This window comes from Microtus pennsylvanicus, chromosome 14 (genome assembly GCF_037038515.1).
Source record: "Microtus pennsylvanicus isolate mMicPen1 chromosome 14, mMicPen1.hap1, whole genome shotgun sequence".
In the NCBI taxonomy this organism is placed as follows: domain Eukaryota; kingdom Metazoa; phylum Chordata; class Mammalia; order Rodentia; family Cricetidae; genus Microtus; species Microtus pennsylvanicus.
In genome coordinates, this window is record NC_134592.1 from 70,703,031 (window position 1) to 70,722,628 (window position 19,598).

The 19,598-nt window shown below is 42.5% G+C and overlaps 1 protein-coding gene across 1 annotated transcript in view; it reads left to right on the top strand.

Annotated features, from left to right (window-relative positions):
* The first annotated feature begins 1,040 nt into the window (after positions 1 to 1,040).
* Lrrc72 (leucine rich repeat containing 72) overlaps positions 1,041 to 19,598 on the top strand; it is a 41,025-nt gene continuing 22,467 nt past the window's right edge. Inside the window, exons 1-3 of the mRNA XM_075948280.1 lie at positions 1,041 to 1,133; positions 7,111 to 7,184; positions 11,713 to 11,782. Coding sequence (XP_075804395.1) covers positions 1,041 to 1,133; positions 7,111 to 7,184; positions 11,713 to 11,782 — 237 coding nt within the window. The remainder of the gene's footprint in view (positions 1,134 to 7,110; positions 7,185 to 11,712; positions 11,783 to 19,598) is intronic.

Here is a 19,598-nt window from a genome sequence, read left to right on the forward strand (position 1 = left end):
GGGATGCTTGCTAGAATAATAAAATAATAAAAACAAGAACAATGATAGTAAATTTGCTAACATATGGACATTTGGAAAAGAGTTTTTCTGCTAAAGTGCCTTTAATGGCCTCCGTCCTTGCCATTCTGTGGCTGTCCACGTTATTTTAGCCTCCATGATCACTAAGTAGCAATATTTCTAAGACTACATTAAGATGTTACAATGAAGGGCCAGAAAGAAGGATCAACAAGTCAGGGCATCCCAGATGAGAGAATCCCAACTCACACAAAAGATCACAGAGAAGTCAATGTGACTGGTCCCAAAGCCCGGCTAGCCCACAGCTACTACAAACTAAAATCCATATTAGAAGAGAGTTGCCAAAGGAAACGCTGTCTACCCAATCCTGACCCACGCAGTCAGAAGGAAGCTCTGTTCTCTTGTGAGATTGGAATCTTGGGGAACCTCAATACTACCAACCTCATTCTCCGTCCTAGGTCTGGGTGCATGAAGAGGCCTCGGTGCGGAGATCTTAGGGACACCAAAACCTCAAAATTAAATTAAAATTTGAAAAATTTTAATGCTATGCTTTCAAGTCAAAACTGATGCCAAATAATAATCCATGAACAAAACATCAAATTTTATATGAGAATAAAATTGTATGCTTTTCTGTTTGAATGGGGCTACCCCAAGACAGCGGAGAACCGCTCCACTGTTTCCTTCCGTGGCCTAGGGGAAACCTCCTTTCTATAAACGAAGCCTGCTGGTGCTCATGTCTGGACTCCGTGAATTATCTCTGGGCAGCTGCTTGCTCTGGTCCTCAGACACCCTCTTACTCTCTGGCATCGCTGGCGCCACTGCACGCTGCGACCCACACATCTCACGGGAGAGAGGACACAGGGGGTGCTGTGATGTACCCGGTAAACGTCATAGAAGTCAGGATTTGGCTTCAGATCCTGCCTGGTTTGCACTGGCCTTTAGCTGAAAGACCGTGGGAAGGGAACAATGAGGCCTTGGCTAAGCCCAGGGGACTATTAGTGTCCCTCACCGCCATAATTTTTCTGATGTCCAGAGACCAGAAGTCCTCCTCGCCGCCCGTCTTGCCATGCTCCAGCCTCCAGAAGAAGGCGGAAAATCCTCTGCAAAGCAGTCTCCAGGTAAAGAAGGGCTCCCTCCCTTACCAGATGAACAGCTGGGAGCGGGAAGGGGGCGGAGGTGGGTCTGACAATACTCTGCTCCTAGAGGCCACCCCTAGTGTCCTGGTACGGGAAATTCTGTGGTGCTAAACCCCACTCAGTCCCTTTAGCCTCAGGGGTTTCGGTACGCTTAGGATCCACACTAAATCCTAACCTGGGCTGTGTTGCACAGGGGTGCAGGAATTGATCCTCAAAGATGTTTCTTTCAGTAGGTTTTAGTGCACCATTTGGTCATTTGGCGATTTTAAACCATTATCTTTCTGTATTAAATTCTGAGAGTGGTAGTGGCGAAGGCTGTTGTGTGGAAACGCCCCATCGCAAGTCTGTAGGGGATTATTTCTCGATAAAGAACCAATTAACCTGAAATCAGACAGACAGACAGACACACACCAGGCTGCTAAGCTGTTCCCAAATTCAACAGCATTCCCAAATAGCAACTCCCACTCGGTACAATGCCGCAGACCTAAATTGTACCTTCACACAATGCCCACCTGGGACCACACTCTGGTGGTGGGTGCTTTCTCCCTCCTGTGTTCCGTTCCCTCCTCGTCCTTTCTCACGAATTTGCACATTGCCACGACTTTATATGTGTCCTTTTCTCTCCTCTGGGCTGTTGTAACTCACCAGGTCTACAGATTTACCCTTCAGTTTCTGATGGAACCCACATCCACCCACACAGTTTTCTTCTGAACATCTCACCTGTAGAATATGTTTCATCAAGGCCAAAAGCTCAAGCGTTTCTCAGCTGGCTGCATCTTCCTTCCAGGCTCTTTTCTCCTCTTCAAGCAAGCCAACATAACACTGTCACCAGCGTGACATCATCACAATCCTTGCCTGTGCCTTTTCCTTGCCCTTGTTATCTGCCGTTGCCTGGAGTCTCTGTCCACACACCGTAGATATTAGCCATTGTTCACTCCCATTCCCTGTCACGGAATCATTCTTGATTTCTCAGAGGTGGCCTTGTTCCGTGCCTGTACCCCTCTCTCCACCCTAGGCTATACCGCACAATGCTGCTAGAAGCATCTTCCGGAAGCTTGTCCCATCCTCTCTCCAGTTCAAAGACCCTGTAGGATGCTCATATCAGCCCAGCATTAAGTCCAAAGTCACATTCCCCACTAGTTAACTAAGCCTACCTTAGGTATCATCAAGGAAAGGGAGCCAGAGAAGTAGAAACAAGTCTTTGAGATAACTTCACAGGACACATTGTTTAAAAGCGGTAGCGTGGCTGTCACGTGAGGAAGTAGACCTTCATTCGGCAGTCTTACTTGCATGTAGTTTGTGCAAATGCGTGTAGACGAATTTGTGGACCATGTGCTATTAAGTTAATTTCAAGTGACAGTTTACATAAAATGTGTGGTTTTCAGTTAAGTTATTGAAGCCCATTAAAGTGTTATTTGGGTAGTAATTAAGTGCACAAATCTTAATTAAATTCCAAATCTAAATTCAAAGTTAGCCCTTGTGGTATGATTTCCAAATCCTTTATTTTTTTATTTTATTTTATTTTTTTTATTTTTCAAGGCAAGGTTTCTTCGTAGCTTCTTTTTTGTTCCTGTCCTGGAACTAGCTCTTGTAGACCAGGCTGGCCTCGAACCTCGAACTCACAGAGATCCACCTGCCTCTGCCTCCCGTGTGCTGGGATTAAAGGCATGTACCACCACCACCCGGCTCCAAATACCTTTCTTAACCTATTTTCCAATTGTTTTCCTCCCGCCCTTGCTCTGTGCTCAAGGGTGTGTGGTACTAAGGTCTTGTCGTTCATCTCTGGAGTACTCAGTCCCTTCTTCCATCAAAATCCTGGTTCTTGTCTCTATTTTTTATTGATATTTATTGAGCTCTACATTTTTCTCTGCTCCCCTCCCTACCTCTCCCCTCTTCCCTTCAGCCCTCCCCCAAGGTCCCCATGCTTCCAATTTACTCAGGAGATCTTGTCTTTTTCTACTTCCAATGTAGATTAGATCTATGTAAGTCTCTCTTAGTGTCCTCATTGTTGTCTAAGTTTTTGAGGGTTTGTAGGCTGGTTTTCTTTGCTTTATGTTTAAAAACCACTTACGAGTGAGTACATATGATAATTGTCTTTCTGGGTTTGGGTTACCTCATTCAAAATAATGTTTTCTAGCTCCATCAATTTTCCTGCAAAATTCAAGATACGGTTATTTTTTTCTGCTGTGTAGTACTCCATGTGTAAATGTACCACATTTTCCTTATCCATTCTTTAGTCAAGGGGCATTTATGTTGTTTCCAGGTTCTGGCTATAACAAACAATGCTGCTATGAACATAGCTGAGCACATGTCCTTGTGGCACAATTGAGCATCCTTTGGACATATACCCAAAAGTGGTATTACTGGGTCTTGAGGAAAGTTGTTTCCTAATTTTCTGTGAAATCACCACACTGACTTCCAAAGGAGCTGTACCAGCTTCATCTTGTCTCTCTTTAAACCCAGCCTCTTGGTTCTGCCCTGAAACCTATCACCCAGAACAACAGGAATTTGTCCTCTCTCTTCCTTGATCACAATGTCCCCTTAGCATTTGCCACCTTCCTGTATCTGCTAGGTACCCCTGATTGTCTCCCACTGACAGATTTGTTCACAGACATCAGGTATCTTACCGAATGTATCCCTAGCTTTACCAGGTAAACGTTACAGACTGGTCACAGCCTAAATTAAGCAAGCCACAGTTTTCCATGGGTGGCTGGGTGATTGTGTTTGGATCTACTGTTCCTTTTAAAGAATGTTTGCCACATCCATCCTGCCATAGAAAATGACATGAAAATTCCTCAAGAAAACTAAGTAGATTCACTGTATCATTTCCGCATCTTTTCCTGAATGCCGTGGAAGGGAGAACTCACGTGGTATCTGTACACCCACAGTCACAGTGGCACAGTTGAAGGCAGATCAATCCACTTGTCTATCTACATGAGTGTATAGATACAGTAGAATGTCACCGAGCTTTGCAAAGTGAATTTCTGATACGTACTACCACATAAAAAGACATTCTGCCAATGGGAGTAAACCAGCCACCCATGGCCAAGTGCTGCAGAGATCTGTTTACTCGAGGTCTGTAGAAGAGAGGCTCTCATAGAAGCAGGAAGCAATGCCTGCCTGCCACAGCTTGAGGGGTGGGGTGGGAGGGGCATGTGTGAAGGGCGGAGCTTCAGGTGCAAACACAGGGAAGGTTCTGGTGGTTCTACAGCAGCGTGAAGACAACCCCTTGAGGATGTCCCTGATCCTACGGAGCCATAAATCTGAAAATGGCAAAACGGGTAAAATGTGTGTGTTTTTCCACAATAAAATCATCAGGGAAGGATGCTGGAAGTCTCTTAAAGGAAGGGTTGTGTGTACCACCAGTGATGCTCCAGAGGGGCTGCTGCCTCCGTTGGCTGGAAGTAACCTAAAATGTCACAGCACAACTTGGTGGTATTTTGATATTCAAACTCTGTGCTGCAGTCATATAAAATTACTGGGTGAAAAGAAACACACCATAATAAAAATTGTATAAGTGATTAATTGTTCCAACGATTTACAGCTTAGGGTGATATTTGCAAGTTCCTATTCATCTCTTACTTTTCTAAAAATGTTTTGAGCCTTAGTATTTCTTGTGGTTGAACTTTTGAAAATGCATAACAATGGTTATCGAGTTATTACATATTTATTATAAAATATTAAAACACTTCAAAATACATTGCCTTGAGCTAGGCACTGTAGCATTGCCAACAGCCCCAGCTACCCGGAAAGCTGAGATGAATCACTTTCAGCCAAGAGTTCAAGACTATGTAAGACCGTGTCTCAATACACACGCGCTCTCTCTCACAAACACACACACACACACACACTTACTTTATATATAGCATATGTACACTTGCATATAATATATATTATAGAAAGTAAAGCTTCATGATCACGTGAGGCTTTTGTTTTCAGTTTGGAATATGTATATTGTGTATATATACATATATAGGTATATATATTTAAATTTTAATAGAAAACAGGCATTGTGGACTAACACAAATTACATTGGCAATAACTTTTTACTTAAAAGCATCCATCTAGACATCCATTTCTCTTCCTGGTCTCCAGAGAAACAGAGCCACTGAAATGCACGAGCGTATAAGCAGAGATTTACTAGGAGGGATGAGCTCGCCCAGGTGGAAAGACTGGACCTCTCAGAAGCCGTGTCTGCAAGCCGGAGGTCTGAGACCGGCCATGGCTTGGTTGCTGTGAAGTCCAGTGGCTGATGACGGGGAGTTATGGAGAGGAACATGGGTGTCCAGCTTCACAGATGTAAAGGATGTGCCTACCTCTGCCTTTGTGCTCAATTTTCAGCATTCAGTGGACTGGGTGATGACCACGTCACTGGGAATCAGTTTCTTTGTTCAGGCAGCCAGTTCAAATGCCGTTCTCTTCTAGAGACACACTCACCAGCTCTCATAATCATGTTGTACCAATTCCTGGGCATCTCCTAATCCAGTCAACACGTAAAATTGAACATCATACCCTTCTGCTTAAATTACTGTACAACTGTTCCCCTGTGAGGTCACACCTTAATCTATACTCCAATTACTGGGAATATTTCATAGCCACAGAGATTATGTGGAGATTAACAATACATTTCTCTATGCAAAGTTACCTGCTTCTGAGTAACAATGGCTAGGTCAGGTGAAAATTATAATTTTATAACTTTAAAATTATAAACTTTAAATTTGATAGCTTTAACAGAATACACATTTAATTCTACTTTGGGCTTAAGTCACTTGGCAGTATTGAGATTGACGGTGCATAGTGCAGGCTGAGACTTTAGATGTGTAAGCTGAAATACCCAGGTCAGAGCATCTGAGCCTGACCCAATGAGTTTTTCCAAGATTTGGTGTTTGTGAGTGTAAAATCTAATCCGGCTAATGGAAAACTTGAGCCCAAGTCTGTCGGTTCTGCAGGCCCCCAGCTTCGGCTTGATTGACAAGAGTCAAGGGAAGTGAGAAAGTTTGGAGCCTCTCTCCTTCACTGGTCACTAATATCTTTCTGCCCCACTCGCTCGAACTCCTTAAAGTGCCTGAATAGCAAATCCACTCTCAGAACCTTATAAATCACCTCCTGACCCTGCAGCCTTACCACCCACGTCCAGTCCCCGCAGAAGAGCTGTGATTGTTTGGATTCTGATAATTGCGATGTTTGTGGGCCCCAGCACTGCACCAGAGACCCCTTCACTTCTGTTGCATCCTGATAGCTCTACTCTTGAGTGGCCCAGTTCCCCTTAGTGCTCTCAGTCAGGAGGCCTACAAATGTTTATTTTGTAATTATTAAAGAAAAGGCAGTGGCTGTTTGGAGTTGCTGCTGGATTTTGTGCTTTTAAAATAAAGCCTGTGGCAATAAATAGAAAAGACCTTAATATACCCTGAAAAAAATGACATTTATTCATTTATTTGGTCCTTGCTGAGGACTTACCTGTACTGAGCATACTGAAGCAGACCCTTGAAAGATCATCCCTAAAATATACATGTATTTTACAATAAAATATACATCATATTTTACTCCTCTACCTCCAACCTGGCTCTGGGTGTTTTCTATACATACAGAACTTTGTCAAACACTAATTCTTCATTTATGAAGGAACATTTAAGAATAATTGTTAAAGAATTAAAATACCCTACCTCATAGAGAATTAACAGCTTAATCATGGTATATGGACATACATATGTGTTTCTTTTTTTCCTTTCTGGTTAAAAGTTATTTACACATCTGTGCCTAGGGTTAAAAATAATGAGATTCAACTACAAAGATGAGTAAATAATATATAATTGTAGTGTTGGAATTTATCAATTTAGAGTGGTTGCCTCCATATTCGACTTTCTTTTGATCTCTTATAGACATATTGTTATTGACTGCAAATGTCTCAGTATTTTTGCTCATTGGAATGTGGTTTGACAGATTAATTATATGTTATCAGGCAGTTGAAGATCAGGTAAAGATATGTGGCCACAAGACGGATGCGGATGTCTTCGAGCTGTTCCTCTCTAAAAAGTAAGTGTGCTTTTTTGGAACAACACAGAGGGGTATCAGTTATAATCTTTTATAAAGGCAAATGTTTTTTCATTGCCTCTTCTTCAAGGACTGGGTGGGTGACTGCAGTCTGGGAGTGAACCCCTTACACTGGAGGGGCAAGTGCTATTAGTTCATGCCTGGAAAGCATGAAAATCAGAGATTGTTGAGCCAGGCTGACTGGAGGTGATCTTGGGATGTTATGGAACTTTCCTGCTAGGACTATCGCATTGTAAAACTAATAGAACACGAGTTAAATATCAATTTTAGAAAAGCAGTGAATGATTTTTAGTGTCACTATGTCCCTACCAATACTCGTTACTTCTCAAAAGCTGCAAATATTAACTCAGTAGGTACCATTTTACCTCATTAAGCAATCCTACCCTTGTGTAATAATACAACCTACTTCAGGCTGATTGTGACGTGTAGGAGAATTAGGAACCACAGAGGGATCTGGCACACTGCAAGCACTCAGTTATCGTTAGGACAATTAATATTATTGATATTGTTAGGAATATTAACCTATTGTTCCCATATAATAAAAAACATTACTGTACGATAACCTCTAAAACCACTTATATTAATTTGTTAGCAAACAGGAAAAATCTTTTCCTTTACATCAAAGAGGCGTTCTCCATAACACAGAAACCCCAGTGTCTGCAACAGACCCCAGGGACAAGAGCGAGAGGAAGCGATGCATACAGTTGGACTCTGACCACACTGTACTTCCACTGGCCACTAAGAAACATCCTGCATGGCCACTGTCTGCATTTTCATAGCAACAAAACTGCTCTGATTCATATGCATCTCTCCAAATTCATAGGTTAAAAACTAAGTCCCTAATGCAGTGGTGTAGAGATGCAAGACCACTGAGAGCTGATTGACCCTTGAGAGCTCTGCATCCCATTCATGGATTAATGGTGGAGTTACCAGAATAGGATCGTTGTTTCAGGAGTGAGTTCTTATAAAAGCAACTTCGCTCCCCTGCCCACACGTGTCTTCACCATGTCCTAAGGCAGCAAGAAGGCCATGCCACAATGGGATGCGACTCAGCATAAGAGTGGGTAGATAAGAAGAATAGATTCAAAACACTGAAACATTAAAAAGAGTGACCCTTGGCTATGAGTGATTAGCAGTTTTCTTATCTAGAAGACAACAGAGTAGGGGCAAAAAAATATTTCACAGTCGACTTGCATACACTAGGTGAGCTGGTATTTTGCTTAAGCCCCTGTTGCCTTTAGAGCTCCAGTGTCTTAGCAATGTCTCCTGGCAACTCGTCAGTACAAGCAATAGCATCATTAGTAGTAGATTTACATCTCCTGGTCTTGATTGGCCTCACCTTAAAATGTAACAATTGACTATTGATTCACGGCAGTCTTGTGCTTGAAAGTGTTTTCAAAAAAATGAATCACTTGGTCACATGATGCAATAAACAGATTTCCAGCACTGATATTACTACTCTAAGAAACCTGATAGGGATGGCTGGACTCATTGATACGATACTCGTGGATTAAAATTTATTGGAAATTCCCAAAGTGAGACTCGTACTCAGAACTTGTTTTTATTATGTCGAGGGAAGAGAGTTGAAGTCGACACGCTACCATCACAGACTGTGCCATGGTCAGGCTATGCCATGTTCTAAGAACGCCTTCTTAGAGAAAAACGTGTCAACTCCAAAGAGAGAGGATGCATTAGTGCTGTTCATTCCCCATTGAAAGGAGCTTTGGAGACAGCAGGTATTTGTTGTTGCATCAGGGAAACTGTGTGTGAGAAGGTACATAAATCCAAAGATGGTGGAGACGGAAAATAAAGGAGAGAGAGGAGCAGATGCTCTTTGTGGAAAAAGAAGTTAAGGACTCTAAGAAGAATGAGAGCATGAGAAGAAAGCATTTTGCAATACCAGATCAGGTAGGGGTCACCCACTGAAGGCGGTGATGTTGTGGGGAGCAGGCGTTTCATTGGAGTCAGAGTGGAGCCCTGTGTGTTACCTCTTTATATAATCTTCTCTGTTACAACAGAGTCCTGGCACGCCTTAAATAACAGAACTTAGCTTTACCAGAAAAGGGACAAACTGACATCATTTAACTTCTGGTGGATCACAGAATTTCCATTAATGCCATTAAGAAGTGGTATATCTGGAATATAAGTGTGAGGAAACTGTAAGATAAATCAAGAATGTGGAGCATTTGGCCGGCCCGTTGTCTTGGGGCTTCTCAAATTGGAAATAGGGAAGAGCTTGGCAAATGTAAACTTAAAATGACTGGAGTTATATCAACTGAATATAATATAGAAATATGATGAGATAAGACATAAACAAACTATAAAGGAAAAGTAGGTGAGTAGGGTGTGGATAATTTATTACTTGATGATTTACATTGCTGAATTAAACTTAATCTCCTTAGGTGTGAAAGTGGTATTATGATTTGCAGAAAAAAATAATTTGGAATCTATGGATATTGAACTATTTAGGAATGAGAGTAGGGCTTTCACTCCTAAATCATAAGCCTCATTTTCAAATGACTCTAGGAAAATTACACACACACACACACAAAGTGAGGAAAATGGAGTAATATATTTTTTACAGGTTGTGGGCAAAGAGATGGTGTAGCAGTCAAGAGCGCACAGTATTCTTGCAGAGGGTCTGAGTTCAGTTTTCAGCACTCATATCAGGCAGTTCACAACAAACAACTCAAATCATGATGCAGTTCAGAGACACAGCCCGTGGACTGGAACCTGAGCTGGAATCCCTAAGCACCAGCCTTCATGGGACCAGAAGGCACCATGAACGATTCCAAAGGAGGGAGGGAACCAACAGTCCTACCCAGCTGTGACGCCTATCAACCACTCAACTTTGAACAATAACCCTGAGGGTGCAGCAGTGGCAGGCATACCTTGGTGATAAGCTCAGCTCTCTATTTGGACTTAATACACACTCAACAAATGGGAGACCATGCCTCGTAATGGAAACCTAGCTAACTCCTCAGTGCTAATGACATCATAAATATTGGAGGAGAATTTACAGCCTGTAGTTTACTAAAAGAGAGCAATCCCTAACATCAATCTGTAAACATTTATCCTTAGACCCACAGGTCAGTGCAGTCTTCCTTATCAAGGAAACTTCTCTTTGCAACTCATGGAGACCACAACAGAAAACCACAACCAATTGAATTTCACCATTATGGAGCCCAGTCCCAATGTTATTCCCATACCTAAGACTCAGGGAATATGGCAAAAGGGGTGGGGGAGGATTGTAACAGTCAGAGGACTGGGAAGTTTGCTGTTTAGTAACATAATACATGTACAATGACAGGTACTGAAAAAGAGGCTATGGATTTGAAAGAGAGCAGGGATGGGTATTTAAGAGGGCGTGGAAGGAGAACTGTTGTCATTGTAATTTCAAAACAAAATAGTCTTAAAAATCATCCTGAAAATCTATAATTGTACCCCTCCTCTTTTCTTAGACTGATTTTTTTCCTATACAAAGCAGCGAGAAGGGCTTGTTTTGTTTAGAAATATCATTTACATGCTTTGAAACTTTTATCAGTCACGATGGTTCACATCTTCAGTCTCACCTATTCAGAAGGTTGAGGCAGGAGGATTGCAGGTTTAAGGCCAGCCTGATCTATACAGTAAGACATTGTCTCATACAAAATCAGAAAAGAATTTAGTTTCTTGAGGTTGCGTGACAAGTGTAACTGTGAGTGGCTGGGAGTTGCACGCACCTGTAATCCCAGCACTTGGAAGGTCAAGGAAAGAGTACTGAGTTCAAGTCCCATCGGAGCTGTGTATAGATACTGTGACTCCAAATACATTTTAAAGTTTAAAGAGAATTGTGAGAGATGTTGCCAGAACGAGTTCATCTCTGTAATATGGTAGTATTTTAATACTACCACTGAGTGTTTATTATGTGTCCTGCATACTATGGATTTTGCAAGGTTTGAAAGAGGAAACCACATGCAAGCTTAAATGCTTGATAACCAGAATTTCTACTCTAAGAACTCAAAAGCGATCTGAGAACTCCCAAATGGCCATCTCTCCTCAGAGATGCCACCCTCTGTCATCAGCTTGTCTGTCCTGTCCACATCTGTTGTGTGAGCACATCAACCATGCTAGCCAAGGCTACCTGGATGGTCAAGAGGCCCAACAATTCAAGACAGGTGGGCAATGTAGTCACCAGGAGATGAGTGAGTCACAAAGTCCCCTCCTTGTCTCCAGGTGTCTGATGTATCGCTACAACAGGACCGATGTCCAGTGTTCCCTTCATTTTTCCTCCCTTCCCAATCCCCCGAAAAGTATTTTAAAATGAACTGCCATAGTAACTATGGCTAATGAACTTTATTGGCAACACAAGCTTTTGAAATGATGGACTTTTGCAATGAGAAGGTAAGTGTGCCAACGATTCTGAAAGGATAGAGAGGCCTTGCTGATCCCTCCCAGCTAGCAGTATGGCCAGCCTTACCTGAAAGCAAATGAATTGTTGCTAATATTCATGTTTTTTTTTTCTTTCCAGGGAACTGACAGAGATTGTTGATCTTTCTAGATTTAGAAATTTAAAATATTTATGGCTCCACCATAATAAGGTAATGTTATGTTTTATCTTTAAGTTACTTAAATGTCTTAATTTTATGCTTAATTTAATGGAGCTAATATTTAGAATATTAAGGAATATTTGTACAAGATAAACCTCAAATAAGAAACACACAAGCCAATATATGTATACGTGGTTCAGAGATATCAGGTATCTATCTGCCAGACATCTGCACATCTGGTATATTGAATAAAACAATGTGGGAAATTCTATCAGGTCGCAGTTTTAATTTTGCCTCCCCAGTTCTGTGAAAGAAAGCTTGGGAGCCACATCACTCCTTTCTGAATCATACAGAATCTTACAGCCCATTTGGTCATTTCTTAGACCAACTTCATAAATGAAAACATTTTTCATATATTGTTCTTCCTTTACAGACAGGCAAACACATACCTGTGCACGCACACAAAAGTGTGCCTTGCACACACATGCACACACATGGGTGCAGAAACAGACACATGTACCCTGCCTTGATGAGATGAAAATTATATCTCCTTGTTGAGGAATTTGTTGTAATCATGTTTCAAAACATTTTACTGGCAATTAATGTGACCGTAGTGTGTGTGTGTGTGTGTGTGTGTGTGTGTGTGTGTGTGTGTGTGTGTGTGTGTGTGTGTGTGTGTACACACAAACATTTTACTTACCTATTCATCTGCTATGAATATTGTCAAGGTAAGCTTAGGTATATCTCTGTTGGTATTATTTGTTCTCATTTTTTGATCAACATAGCATGGTATATTGTGGCTGACTGATGGAAGCATTCGTTGATTAGATTATTTGTCCTTTTGGTATTTAACTTTTTGTAGGTTCCGTGTTTTGCATATTGGCACTCTGCTGCATAGCTGGCAAGGGTTTTTTCTCACACCAGTCTGTCTTAGCTCTGTGATTATTTCTTTTACTTCACGTGGTGATTATTATTTTCTCATCCTATTTGTAAATTCTTGCTAATATTTCTGGAGCTATTGGAGTCCTGTTCAGGAAATCATTACATATGGCTCTATCTTAAAATATGTTCCGTGTGCTTTCCTCTTGTTTTACATTGAGAACTCTGACCAGGCCAGCTTTTCTCCTGCGCTCTCACACTCAATTCCGCAGATGCCTGCGCCTTTGTCTTTTAGTCAAAGGAAAAGGTGTCAGTGAGCCCAGTTGTTAGTGAAATGAATTTAGCTTCATCAGAAAGCATCGGGCACCACACAGCCATGTCTCTAACTTTAGGGGATAATTCTCCAGGTCAGAAACGCAATCTACAAAGCTTCCATTAGAGGCTGTGGTTTAGAATTAAGTGCTACCAGCCTGCCCTCGTAGGAATGTCCTCGGTGTGGTGCTCCCTCCTGTCCTGCCCGCCTAGGAATGTCCTCAGTGTGGTGCTCCCTCCTCTCCTGCCCTCCTAGGAATGTCCTCAGTGTGGTGCTCCCTCTTACCCTGCCCTTGTAGGAATGTTCTCAGTGTGGGGCTCCCTCCTCTCCTGCCCTCCTAGGAATGTCCTCAGTGTGGTGCTCCCTCTTACCCTGCCCTTGTAGGAATGTCCTCAGTGTGGTGCTCCCTTTTACCCTGCCCTTGTAGGAATGTCCTCAGTGTGGTGCTCCCTCTTACCCTGCCCTTGTAGGAATGTCCTCAGTGTGGTGCTCCCTCTTACCCTGCCCTTGTAGGAATGTCCTCAGTGTGGTGCTCCCTCCTATCCTGCCCTCCTAGGAATGTCCTCAGTGTGGGGCTCTCAGCTCCTTCCAAGCAAAAGAGCAGAATCAACCAACACTCCATCCCAAACAGTAATTCCAGTTAACTAGTCAGAAGATTGTGTTCAGCCTTAAGTGTGGCTTTCCAACAGCCAGGCTTTTGTTCACTGTCCACTGATATCTCAATCTTAGCATTTTAAATTTAGATTTCCAAACACCAGCAGTCAAAAGGATGGCAATCTTTTCCCGCCAGTGAGCTGCCTTTGTGCCGAAGTCCATGTTCACAACACTGGCTCTTTAAAGAGCAATGTTTATGAAAACACTTCAGTATGTCATTGACTTTTTGTTTTTAACCAACTGGATGGAAATGGAAAATGAAATTGCTTTCAGTATTAACTGTAAGCATCAGTCTCTTAATCTTGAAGTAATTTCTTGGAGGAAAGACATAAAAATACCTCCAAGGCTCTGGCAGTGAACAACTGAAATGGAAAGTAGATGTTCCACTTAAGGGTATTAAAATTCAAAACTCTCCTAAGCACCCTGCCAGAACTTATCCTGGGTCACAGCACACGACCTCTGATTAAAACAAGATGGAAATCTCCAGGCACGGCAGCAGTGACTCATTCTTGTTTGCAGTGTGGTCCCTGGTGGCGGCCGTTTTGAAAGGCAGACGTACAAATGTTGCACCGTGTCTAAGGGGAGAGACATGATAGGGTCTTTGTGATGTTTCTCTGCTCTCTGTGAGCCAGGATTGTCCGAACTCCAGCCACCCGCTGCATCTTCATAGAGTGGTCCCACAGAGGCAACGCACAGAGAGGAAGGGGTTCCATGCCTGTCGACATTTTCTTTCTTTTTAAGAGGGTGAAGCAGGGTGGACTGCAGGGAGAGACTGAGGCCTTTTCTTCTACTTTTGTTATGTGCAATGGACAGCGTTCTTTTTTAAATCACTTGCTTTTTCTCGAAGGAACACATGGTGTAGCTTGTGTTATGTGGAAAGGTCAACCCTTTGGACATGTTTTAACTGCTCTTGGGATTGGGGAATGAACTAAGCTAACATGAGTTTTCTATTGATTGATGATTGAGTAGGTACCCAGATCACAGAAATTTGGGCAATGTCCCTCAGATTTATTTGGCAATAAGTTTGGGTATATGCATTTACCCATTTGAAAACACCTCACCTTTTCTGGAAAATAATTACAAGAACCCTCCCTCCTTGAATATAGGAGTTACTAATAAACAAAATCAACCATACGAGTCCCACATATTTTATGCTTTATGAAGAATTTCTCTTATCTCAGGGACATTAACTACAATACTTTTGTCAACTTTGTTGACTTACATTTTGCTAAATGCTTAAAACATAAAAAAAGAAAATTGACACAAATAATCAACATAAAGCTCACTGTACTGCTGTGAAATCATGTAGATGAGCATTGTACACCCGGTCTTTACTTTTTGAAGGGGTTGTTTTACATATTTGGGTCCTTTGCCTACATGCACAAATGTACCGCATGCATGCATTTGCAATATGTACAGGTGTACTACATGCATACAGTTGCCTACATGTGCAGGTTAGTGTACCACATGTGTGCAGTTGTCTACCTGTACAGGTGTACCACATGTGTGCAGTTGTCTACATGTACAGGTGTACCACATGTGTGCAGTTATCTACATGTACAGGTGTACCACATGTGTGCAGTTGCCTACATGTACAGGTGTACCACATGTGTGCAGTTGCCTACATGTACAGGTGTACCACATGTGTGCAGTTGTCTACATGTACAGGTGTACCACATGTGTGCAGTTATCTACATGTACAGGTGTACCACATGTGTGCAGTTGCCTACATGTACAGGTGTACCACATGTGTGCAGTTGCCTACATGTACAGGTGTACCACATGTGTGCTGTTGTCTACATGTACAGGTGTACCACATGCATGCAGGGCATTAGATCCTCTGGAACTCGAGTTGTAGATGCTGGGAGTCACCGCAAGGGAGCTGAGAACCAAACCCAGGTCCTCTGGAAGAGCGGCCAGAGCTTGGAACTGCAGAGCCATCTCTCTTTCTTTCTCTTTTAAAGAAAGAACTATAACTTATTTTTGGAAACTGCTTACATAAAATTTCAGTAATTTCCAAATAAGAGGGGGTAAGTGAAAATATTTATTTGTTTGTTTATTTTGGTTTTTTGAGACAGAGTTTCTTTGTAGTTTTTGGAGCCTGTCCTGGAACTAGCTCTTGTAAGCCAGGCTGGCCTTGAACTTACAGAGCTCCACCTGCCTCTGCCTCCCAAGTACTGGGGTTAAAGATGTGCGCCACCACTGCCTGGCACAAATTTAATTTTTTTAAGTTTATATGTTTTAAGCCTGGATAAAAATGAACAAACTGTTTTAATTCATTAGGCAGAAACACCGTAGAAATGAATTTAGGAACCTAGAGTGAATATTAGTTTTTAATTCATTTTCCACCTATATGTTATATTATTAAAATTCTCTCAAACAAAACTCAAATTTAAGTTTCTGTAAGGTCCTCCCGCACTCTAGTAAGAATGGCTATCATTAGAAAAACACACGATGGGAAATGCTAGTAAAGATATTGGGAAAGGGGAGCTCATTCAGTGCTAGTGTGAATGCAACCTATGCAGCTCCCATGGAAGTCAGCCAATGAATGGATAAAGAATGTGATATATGAGTTTTATACAGCCACAAAGAAAAGCAAATTCATGATGACTTAAAAATATTTAAATAATGAAATTTTTAAAAGATTCTTCTCTGACTAATACTTAAAATTCTACTTTAAGAAATACTGGTATTTCAATATTCAAACATAAATAAGTTGGTTTGCACACGAATGTAGAGTTTCTGAGACCGTCACCACATGGTTCAGCCTCTGGTCTGGGAGTCTTTGCTGTTACTGATTTTCTGAGCTAGGTAGCTCTTGAAGATCAGAGTTGGCCTTCTTAAGACATTAAGCAGCATCCTCTGCTCATTGGTTTCTAGGACATTCCCTGCCACTAATTACAACCAAAACTGTTTCCACATACTCAGTTATCCCTTGGTGACATGGGGGGAATAGCCCCCACTACTAAGAATCACTCAATAGGACAAAAAACAATAACAAGCAAACAACAACAGCAAAAAAGGCCTCTGGAAACCTAAGTGCAAACAGGTCAAGCCTCTGCTCAAATCCAGATTTGACAGTGCTCCTTGTCGCTTCCGCTAAGTGCTCAAGGGAGAGGAAACAGTACTGCGCAAGGAGGTCCCGGCTATCGCTTGGCCCTGGAACTCCGGTCCAGCCGTTCCAGGAACCATCCTGTCTGTCTGTCTGTCTAGCCCTGGCTCCTCCCAGTGTTGGTCTGACACATGCCAGCCTTCTCTCTGCCTCCTTCACAGAGCCTTCCCAAGCATCCCTCCTTGGAAGCCAGCTCTCCCAACAGCAACAGCCCCTCTTTTCCATCTCCAGGCCTTTTCCCACAACATTTATCCACTTTATAGTGTGCAATTTACTTATTGTGTGTGCATGTTTATTTATCCAGTCTTTCCTACTACTACAACAACGTCAGGGGCTTTTGTTTGTTTTTCCTCACTGCCTTGCCAATAGATTTCAGCAGTCTGGCATTGCCTGCTTTTTAGAAGGATGAGTAAATTAAAACCTTAGAATTTTCTCATAAATGCAAAATTCCAATTTGTCAGTGACTCACAGATGGCATGTCTTCGTCATCAATTATAAACTTGAGGATAGTAAGTTAGGCATGTTTTCCTCAACATTTTCCTTTTGTTAATTTGATGTCTTAGTTCCTATTTATTAGACTTCACAGTTAGGGATTTTTCTTCACATGGTCACCTATGCAAGTGAATTGAAATATTATCCTCCTGTTTAAGCAGGAAACGTACTTATTGAAAAGATACTGGGTGGATATTATGAGGCTTAGAAATAAACTTCAGAAAATTCTCGGGATCAAATGCAACTGTGGAGAAAATTAAGAACCGCATTGGAGAGTGGATTTGTGCAAACAGAGCCGCACAAGCCCGTGCTTCTAGCACTGCTGGTGTCGGCAGCACCAGCGCTGCGCACAGACTGTGTCCACACTGGCACCACGCTCACTGCTGTGGACAACACTGTCTCTACCAGCGCTGCGCACAGACTGTGTCCACACTGGCACCACGCTCACTGCTGTGGACAACACTGTCTCTACCAGCGCTGCGCACAGACTGTGTCCACACTGGCACCACGCTCACTGCTGTGGACAACACTGTCTCTTCTCTGCTGCCGTAAGAGTGAATTCAATATTTTGTCTTGCTGTTTGCTGATTGAAGTACAGAGTGGATATGCTGCAATGGCTTGGTCTGGATCCTGTCCATGCCTACCTGCAGGACATCTGGGGAAGAGAGTATCTTGTCTGACAGAAAGTGCACTCTAATTTCTATGAAGAATTGCTTGATGAGGAAGCCTTGGAATTATGTAGAAGAGGTTCGATTCTGAGAAATTATGGCATCTCTCAAGTTTTATTACATAAAAAAAATTAAAGGAACAGAAATAATGATTCCTGAGAGAATGGCCCAGAAAGAGCAACTATTTCATGGCTGGATGTGGAACTGAAGGCTTGGGAGAGGCAGGCTCTGTCAGTGCCTATAATCCCTTTAAGCAGCTCCTACAAAGTGCTGTATCCTTGACTGCTTCCGAGTTCACCAGGACAATGAACGCTGAGGGGCAGATAGGGCACTAATGAAAACTCACACATGCAGTCACGGCTACACCCTGACTCAGCCTTCTGCCCCTTTGAGCAGATTTCTATTTTAGATCCACTACGTACTCATAGAGCAAACGTTTGCAGGATTAGGTAGTTCTGCAAGTTAGCAGCCAGACCAGTGGCTTGCCCCATCTGCTGTCCTCAAACGCACACCTTTCGGTTCTTCTCTGTGATGCTCCGCCAACTCCCGGCACTTCTGCCAAACCCACGCGGGTCGGCATTGCTAGTTCTTGTCCTTTGCACAGCAGCTGTTGGCTCCCACTAAGGAACGGGAGGGTTTGCTTCCTTCTCTTTCTTGCCCCGCTTGTGCCACACACATACATACTTACCACTTCCTGGCCTCCTGATGTGGTTGTACTGTAATTTCAGTTAAATCAATATTCGCTCATTATATTGTGAAGACAAAGTATGCTTTTCAGAGCTAAACCATGTATTATACTCCACTTTTCCTTTATTGTGCTTCGGATTCCCTGGAGTTCTTGTTTGATTTTCCCCCTTTAGGGCTGAATTGTGTCTCCCTGTATTCATATGGAGAATTCCTGATCCCTGACCCTGCGTGAATGAGTGTATTGGAGATAGTGCATTTAGAAGTAATTACGTTAAATGGGGTATTAAGGGTGGGCCCTAATCCAATATGGCTGGCAATTTTATAAAAGAGAAGATTAAAACTCACAAAGAGATGCTTCATATGCACAGAGGGAAGCCCACGTGAGACCGGAGGAAGATGGCTTCTACAAGCCAGAAGGGGCCCAAGAACTAAAACCGCTCCCACCCGCTTCTCAGCCCCAGATATCGCCTCTACAACCGTGAAGGATTTTCTTTTCTATTTCAGCCAACTATTCCCTGATCTGCTCTAGCAAACTAACATTCCTTTTCAACGCTGTTACTACTTACTCAGTCCAAAGGCTTGTCAACGGAACACACCTGAATGCATTCAGTTCCTCCCATTGTCTTAAGTTTGCCCAGGCCCTTTGGACGTGCTCTGGCTGATTGACCTCTGGGTCTGTCTGCAGCTCCTGTCCACCTTTACGACCACCCTAAGGAAACCTCTCACCTCCTGGAGGGCCTGTCTTCCTTTTCCTCCACTATATTCCTGGATAAGGGTTGCGGGTCAGACATGTTTTCTTACTGTGAATGCCTGTGATTGTGTATGTTCAGTCCTCATATTTAAACCAAGATTCAAATATTATTTTACCAGTAGAATTTTGGGTTGGCGGTCAGGTGTTCTGACATTCCATGATTTGTGTTGATAAGTGTGATGGTTAGTTTTAGTTTTCAATTTGACGCAATTAGAATCACCTGAAAAGGTTGGTCTGCGGGGGAATTGCATTGATTGTGTTGTTACAGGAAGACCTGGCCTGTGGCAGTCAACACCAATGCCTGGGGTTAG